The following is an 8,483-nucleotide window of genomic DNA, read 5'->3' as shown; positions in this document are numbered from 1 at the left end:
GTTCACGCCATTAAAACTTTATGCCTTTGTGTTGAGCAAATAGCTGGGAAACATGAATGAACATCCCCCAGCAAGTCATGAAAAATCTGATTTTAAAGAAAACAGAAACAGAGAGTGATTCAGCAGATGTATTCCCACAAGATTAAAAGCAGAAACTAAAATATGATACAACCATTTTTTTTTCTTGCAGTTCAAATGAACTTTGACTGCTGTAGTTGTTTCTAAGACTGATTTTAAGTCTTTTAAGTCTAGACACTATCATTACTAGATACAAACAAAAATGCACAAAACAAAACTGAACCAGGGAAACAACTTTTTATACTTTATTCATTGTTGTTGTATAGCAAAGCAAACATCAAAGTATGAAGGCATAAGTTCATCTGATATACAGTATGGCACCACTGAAAGGAACAAATCAACTTTTATTTAGAAAGAAATGACGCCTTCTTTTGCTTTATTAACCAAAAATATTGATCAAAAGAAAATAGTTTTGAAAAGAAAAAGCAACCACTCGTCACCTTGGATATGGATCAATTCATTCGAAGCAACAAACAAGTAAGCATTTTTACCACCACCAGTTTGTGATCATGTAGTTTCTATCATGTCAGATAAGGCAGATACTTGAGACAGAAAGACAATCTGGTAAAATTGCTGAGAGAAAGAGCATAAGACAGAGAGTAAGAGATAGAGAGAAAGAGGAGGACTGTAATTACTGGAGGGAAAAGAAAAACTGGAAAACAATGTTGGCATGCATGTGGGGAAATACATGTTGACAGAATGGATCTGTTAACTGACTGCAGAACAGAGCTGTCAATGTGACACTAACGATACTTTCCCGTTTAATTAGCCATCAGAGTTGCTTTGAAGATCAAAAACTGATCAATGCCCATTTGAGAGATGAAAGAGATTTTTAGCACTTGTTGTCATTTTGAAGCAGACTACACCGTGTACACAAGCCCTGTTAGAAACCTCAGTCAGATCAAGGGAGAGGGGGGGGCTCAGGTGATGAAGCACGGGCGGAGAAACAGCAAGAAAACCGAGCTCTGAGTAGTTCTGTGTGATGTACATTAGATGGTCTAACTCGCTTGATTTAAAAGCTCACTCATATCTGTACAAAATATGTTCTAGAATTTCATTAATTAGTGACATCAATGCCTTTGACAGACACCCACCCATACATCCACACACACACATGCAATCAAACACACATGAAAAACATGTCACAGTCGGGTTAGTGTTGATCAGTGAAAAGGACTGAAACAATCTGTGTGTTCTGTTAGTCACGGACATCTGAGCGAGGCTGTTTAGGAACACTGAGCCTCAGGTAAGCACGTCCAAAGCTTTGTGAATAGTGAGCGGTAGATATGTTTGAACGATAAGGGAACTTCTGCCTTTTTTTTTTTTTAGCGATTTGTATGGGCCATGAAACCAGCTGAATTCCAGCACAAGGATGCTCAAGAGAATGGGAATGTTTAAGCAGCATCTCAGCGAGGTCACATAACCATGTCCCCCCAGAATAAACCCTCCCCACTCACCCCAAAATCACCTCTCTGATATGTTCATTTTATACACCCCTTAATTCTGTTTACATTTACAATAGATGTCAGTTTTCTCACTGATTTGATCGCATAAAGAAAGAGGGTTGACATGGAAGAATGGTAAGTAATAGACGGGGACATGTCGTGTCCCTGCATTGTGGGGACTCCCCAGTGTGGTACTATATTGGTGTGATGTGTTTGCCTTCACACAGTTTGCCGGCTCTCTTCACATGAGGCTGATTGTCGTCTCATTCCTTTCGGGTGTCCATCTGCTCTACACTGTCATCTTAGGGGGAAAAAGACAAAAACAAAAACAAAAACAAAAACGGAGAGAAAAAATAGTTTCAGCAAAACTTCATGATAAGCTTGACTGTGATTCGACTTAGGAATGTTTGAGTAACTTAAATTAACAACAAATTAATATCTTTTATCTAACCATTTAAAGTCAATGTTGCAGACAGTAGTTAAAAATTGCATATATTCCTCTTTATGGTTGAGAATCTGTTTTTTAATCTGATGATGAATGTGGCAAGCGGTCACATTCATTCTCTGTCTATTTAGCTGATATCAGAGCAACCAAAACACATTTGTGATTACATAAATTTACGTCACCCTTTGAGATTTCAGAGCCTACGGTAAGTTTTAAAAATTCATTGTCTCTTAACATGTGTAAGTATAAAAAGTTTAATATCTGCCCAAGATAAATGAACGCACGGATATGTAAAGAAATAAACAAACACAAACCAGAAATGACATTTTGAATTTTACAATTTGAAGCCTAAACGGGGATTTGATCTATGGGGCATGACAGAACTCTTGTCAGAAATGATTCACCAGCGCTGTTCCAAAGTCCGCATCGGCTACACATTGAAATAATATGCATTTCATGTTTGATTTATGAATACTAATATCTGTTAGACAGGTTTGAAAGCAAAAAATCAGTCTCAGTTTACAAGTCAACAAACACTGACGTGTTTCTTCTGAAATATCAAGGTTCATGAAAAAGGAAATTCTTAACAGCTGTACAAAAAATTGGTCAGAGAGAGAGAAAGGGTGAGAAAGAGAGAGAGAGAGAGAGAGAGAGAGAATGTAACAAAGCCTCAAAGTAGAAGGCCGAAAAGAAATACTGGAGGAAAATATACATTTAAAAAAAAACCCACACACAATGTAATACATTTTAGGTTTTTTTTTCCTTTGTCTTACCTTTGGACTGACTGCTGTCTGCCTGCACTGGCTCTGCTTCCTGAGAGTCCAAATTCTGAGATTCCATTTCAACTGATTCCATTCCAGCAGGAGAATAGAAGGAAAAGAAAAAAAAAAAACAGCGAACGAGAGAAAGAAAAAAAAAAAGGATGAATAGGAGCATTGAACAGAGCACAGCTAGAGAATTACAAGTGTGTGATAGCAGCCACTGTATGACATCTTGTTGGCTATCGATTCATTCCTCTCTTTAAAAATGCTTCAGTGGATGCTATGGGCTATGCCTGGAGCAGAGAGAGAGAGCTCACACAGTGGAGCATGACTCTGCAGTGCTGGAGGAGATACACACTTTCTACACATTCTGTCTCTGTCAGATGAGACAAACCATGACAAAAAAAAGAGAAGAACAAAAAGAGTTTTGAAACATAACACAAACTTTTTTTTTTTAATTTGTTTTTTTTTTCTACAATAAAACATTTGAAATTCCATGTACCAATCCTGAGGAGTTGTGTTCAGACTTTGACTGTAACTTACCCTGTTGTGTTTTACACAAACGATTTTAAACTTTGACACGTTTTTTTTTTTTTAATTCTTTTTTTTAGTGAAGAAATTGCAAAGGCCCAAAGGGAAAAAAGGGGGTTATAAAAAAAGCTGTAGAATATGACTAGTTATGACCTGGGCATTTAATAGTAGAGCTGCAGAACTGGCAGCATGGGGTTGGGTTTGGACTTAAGGATTCCGATGAGACTTAGAGAGAGGAGAGAGAGTGAAATACAGCCGTCGGGGGAAAACGACTCCTGCCAGTGGACTGCAACAGGAATGGGTTGGTAAGCAGGGAGGGCTGAGGAATCGGGTAAGGAGAGGGCGTGTGTGTGTTCCTCACATCAGCACTGATGAAATAAAAATCGATTCTTTCACTCGACAGACTAAAAGTTCCACCGAGGTGGGAGAGACAGGGAACGTTTGAAGCGTTTGAGAGGAGATGGGGGAGCTGACTGGGTATTAATGCTTCACACTCAGACTCTTAAAACTGTCTCTCTGATGGAATGCCTGGCAGAACCAAACACGCAGGGACACACACACACACACACACACACACACACACACACACACACACACACAGCTCTTACCGTCATTGTTGCTGGTGTCAGTCTTCTTGGCCTCTGTGGATGGACTTTCCCCTACATCTCCTATGAAAAACACATTGAGACACAAGGTACATCACATCTCCATTTGTCTGCAATTTCAGATTCTCTAACCTCCCTCTCCATCTTATCTATGAATACTAATGGACATTGCTCAGTTCTGTCCACTGGGTAGAACAGAACTTTGTATGGTTGTAAGACAGTCTCATACCCCTTAGCTCTGTGTGCTAGTATACCAATACTCCGTATAACAGATAGAGGGCAGTCAATATCACCATCAGATTATTCAACGCCGTGAATTCAAAACTGAGCTTTTGCCAACTCTTGTCTTTCAGAGTCTGTCCGTCAGTGAAGTTAATCAGGTGGGCTTTAGTTAGCCATTTTATTAAAAACAAGTTGCAGACTGTGTTAGCATGTGTAACAAGATGAGACATGCAAGACAGTGTGTGTAGACACCTGCACAGAATCATGGAAAACATACAAGTGCACACACACACACACACACACATATATGTGTGCAAACACACATTTAAATGAATGTGTCTATATACGCACAGGCACTCAGACACACATAAACACTCTCATTCTCACACACACACACACACACACACACACACACACACACACACACACACACGCACGCATGCACGCACACATTCCTTAAAAATGTCCTCCTAAACAGTCTCACTTCAAAAAGGAACAGAGCAAATGCAGTCACAGAGAGAAGCATGCAAAATTCATTACATACTGCCTTCAGTCTCTGCTAGCATCAAACATCTCCTCCTCTCCTTAAGCACACAGCCTGTATTTCTCTCTTCCTCCATTTCACTTTGCCTCTTCCCCCCTCCCCACCTCCCTTAAACAGCAAAGCATTATAAAATAACCTCCATCCCCAGGCAAATTCTAGGAATGATGCAAGCAAACACAACCTCTCCAAAGTGATAGAGGACAGTACTGTATTTAAAGCAGCACCCAAGCTGCTATCTAGTATAGGGGGCATATGTCTAATCAAACAAACTGCATCAGTTGAAATCTGATTTGAAGCTAAAGCCTAGACAGCATCTAAATGCAAACGCTCATTTTAATGTGACCTTTTCAAATGAGAGTTATCTGGAGTTAGAGATCTCCTCAGCATGGCCTAATGCATTCACTCATATAGCAATTTAAGAGAGCAGACTGAAGGTAATGGGCTTTGGAGAGCGGGTATTACTGTGCTTCTCCCAGATAAAACCCTTCTTCTCACAGGCAGCCCGGCGGAATGGGATTTTTTAGCTCTAGTCGCTGCCAAAAGCATGCAGGCCTGACAGACAGCTCAGAGACTAAAGCAATGATTTCATTTCACCTCTGTCTTGCACCACCACAGAGAGAGAAAATGAAACGGAGTGAGATATGATTCAAAACCATTTCCATTACCACCCACTCCTGAAAGAAGCTATTCTGGCATCCAGTTTACCTTTAATCCTCATTCGCCCTGCTCAGAGAAACCTAGTAAACACCCTAGTATGCCACGTATGCGCGTAACACACCAGCACACACAAAGTGGCTTACTCACACGTACTCATATGCTTACACACTCATAGATACAGAAACTTACATACTCAAATGTGCACATGCGTGTGAAGCCAATTCATGCGCGCACAGAGAACCATGTATGTTCATGTGTACGCACGCACGCACACACGCACACATACACACACACACAATGATTATTACTTTTTTGCTAAGGAATATAAGAAAGCGTCCCCAAAGCCATTGTAATGATGGCAGCTCTATAACAAATTTCTCCATAATAAGAGGCGGGAGCCTCACGTTGAAGTTGGCATCTTTCCCATGTAGACCTTTCCTTACCCAGGTAATATGATCGGGCCAGGGGAGACAGCCATACAACTCTCCCCATCTTATATGCAACGCTGATCAAAATACAACAAAGGAAAAACAACAACAACAACAAAAAAAAACCCCACAAGAATTTCAATTTCAATCCATTCTACTCAGAGCCTTCACCGTTGCCCAAAGCCTCACTGATAGAGACAGAATTGGTTGGCTCTCTAATTTGTCTCCTGCGCCTGTGACGATATGAGGCCTATCATTGGAGGTAAGCGTGCAGGGGATACAAACAAATCAACGAGAGGAGGAGGAGAAGGAGGAGGAGGAGAATGCGAATGGGGGGAAAAAGCAAGGCTCCGGTCTCATCAGCGGAGGAAAAGACGTGGGCTCTTCAGAGAGGGAGATGGAAAGAGCGAAATAGAGAGGAAGAGGAATGTGACTGGGCCCGCAGACTCTGGTCTGTCCTGACCGGATGAGCGAAGGGAAATGCGTCTCTCCATCAAAGAGACATCAGTCATTCATCCCCTCACCTCTCAAACAGTACATCCACATCCACAGATCAGCCATCAGAGACACACTTCCTGTGTTCAATTTTGACCTTCAACCATTGGAAAGATGACAGATAACTGCCATTAAGCATCACTCTCAACCAACGGTAAGATTTTGTCGACTATTTAGAACCGCTGGAGTCGAGAACCATTTGTTCCGTATAATAATTCACTCTATATGGCATTTAAGTCATTACCACATGCAGACTGTGAACACTTGAATCAATTGTGCTCTCGTCCAATAAATATGTTTCGTTGTAATAGAAGCAGTTTAGTATGAGGCAAGTTTGAAAACTCCCCAGAGCTGATTTGTGTGGGTGGTTCTTTTCCCTCATTTCAGCACCTCACTGAACACACAGCAAACATCTGAATACTAAATCCACTCTGCTAGGCATGAGAGAGAGAGAGAGAGAGAGAGAGAGAGGGAGGAACACACACGTAAGTCAAATTCATATTCAGACAGGCAGAAAATGAGATCCTCCACCTTCCATTCATTTAACAGATAGGTAATAGTACAGCTATTGTTAGTCAGCATAAATTTACTACATCATACAAAATAATAAGCATCAATATCACAGAGACCAGAGAGAGGAGAAAGGGGGACAGACAGAGAGAGGGAAAGAGAGAGAGAGAGAGGGGGGGGGGGGAGAGGGAGAGAGAGCGAGGGAGAAGGGGAGAGGGAGAGAGTTAGCACTCCCTCTGGCTAGCTCTGACAGTACAAACAGGTGTTCTCTTTAAAGATGTATTAGGGATTCTTTCCACATAAAGGTGTTTAAACTAAGCTAAAAATATGTTTAAAAATATATAAAAGCATATTAAGATCTTCTGACAGGTGCAGACGCATCTCAAGCACACACACACACACACATTCACACACTCCCTGGATGTCAAACAGGTGAAGCACAGAATAACAGCACAGACCTTTAGGAATATATAAAGTCAAGAAAGGCACTGGCCATAATACAAACACACAAAAACAGAGATCAGACCATTGAACGATAAGGTAGTAAATCACACATCATTGGTAAATGATTTTTACTACAAAACACAACATTCAGCACATCTCTTTGTGCTCTCTTAATCTGAGTAACAATATCCACACAACAGAGGGAGAGCTTTAGCTTTCCACGCTACCCTTCTGAAAAGCTATTTCTGTAGAGTGGACAGATTAAGGTTCTTTATTACGCTAAGAGCAATATAACACTGCTGGGTGCCAAAGCTAAACAAATGTGCCATACATCAGAGTCCATGTATTTTCCTCTCAATTTAAGAGTAATTACGCTGATACATTACTGACATTGTGAACTAAAGCAATATGCCTTCATCTTAAGAGTGTACATTCTGCTTCTATTCACGGCTATTGCCCATCGAGGGGCACAGAATTGAGGGTCTTTATTGGCACTTTCTATTGACCCTCAGTATGTCATATCATCTCTTCATACTTGAAATCAATATCTATCTCTCAAAAGGCCGTAGAGAATCGCTTCTTAAACGGAACGTCTCTCAAAAAGATTCAAGTAAAAAACGCAGAATCCTTTAGATTTATGATCACCCCTCTGCATCTAGAGCGCCCTTTTCCTTCTGTGTGTCAATATTTGGTGTGGTCTGAACTGAGAGAGAGCTGACATCCCACCCCTACTCCTGTAGTGCTTTTCTCTCAAAAGAATGCTCTCCTTTTGCTTGATCTTGACCTGTGATTCCCCCTGTTCCTGCTGCCAGTGTGTCTGGACTCAGACGCTGGTGATCTCACACAGGTACACAGCTGCTCTGATCCAGACAAAGAGCCAGGGCAGTTACACCTCTCTCACTGTCTAGTCCCTTGATCACCGGCTCAGTGGAAGAAAATCACCAAAACACATGAACGCGTCCGCACTGATCTGGTTTTACACGTCGCTACGACGGACAGCTATAACTAATGGATATACTTTAGATAAGTCTCACACACTCTGTGGGGAAACAAAAAGGCTTAAAAATAGCTGTTAAGCAGAGTCCCTCAAAATCTCTCTCTCTCTCTCTCAAAAAAGACAATAACCATTTTCCATCACTTTCTGTGATGGAGTGAATGAGTAGAGTCAGAGGCCTAGCTCCTGTTTTTCACAGACGATGAAGAGTGCCACTCATTCGGTAACACTTCATCATGTGGAAGAGAGAGATAACCGGCTAGAGAAAAGCAAGAGCTACGAGGAAGCGCAAATCAACAGCTTTACAAAGAGTAAATAAAAAAA

At 41.1% G+C, this 8,483-nt stretch overlaps 1 protein-coding gene across 1 annotated transcript in view; it reads right to left on the bottom strand.

The window, feature by feature from the left end:
- Positions 1 to 307: 307 nt before the first annotated feature.
- The window catches only part of macrod2 (mono-ADP ribosylhydrolase 2), a 399,802-nt gene continuing 391,626 nt past the window's right edge, over positions 308 to 8,483 (bottom strand). The window contains exons 17-19 of the mRNA XM_030770327.1: positions 3,869 to 3,928; positions 2,742 to 2,813; positions 308 to 1,824 (exon numbers count right to left, since the gene is read on the bottom strand). Coding sequence (XP_030626187.1) covers positions 1,787 to 1,824; positions 2,742 to 2,813; positions 3,869 to 3,928 — 170 coding nt within the window. The 3' untranslated portion in view covers positions 308 to 1,786. The remainder of the gene's footprint in view (positions 1,825 to 2,741; positions 2,814 to 3,868; positions 3,929 to 8,483) is intronic.

The sequence above is a fragment of the Chanos chanos genome, chromosome 4 (assembly GCF_902362185.1).
Source record: "Chanos chanos chromosome 4, fChaCha1.1, whole genome shotgun sequence".
Taxonomy (NCBI): domain Eukaryota; kingdom Metazoa; phylum Chordata; class Actinopteri; order Gonorynchiformes; family Chanidae; genus Chanos; species Chanos chanos.
Note: the sequence above shows the minus strand (reverse complement) of the source record. Positions and strands in the feature narration are given on the sequence as shown.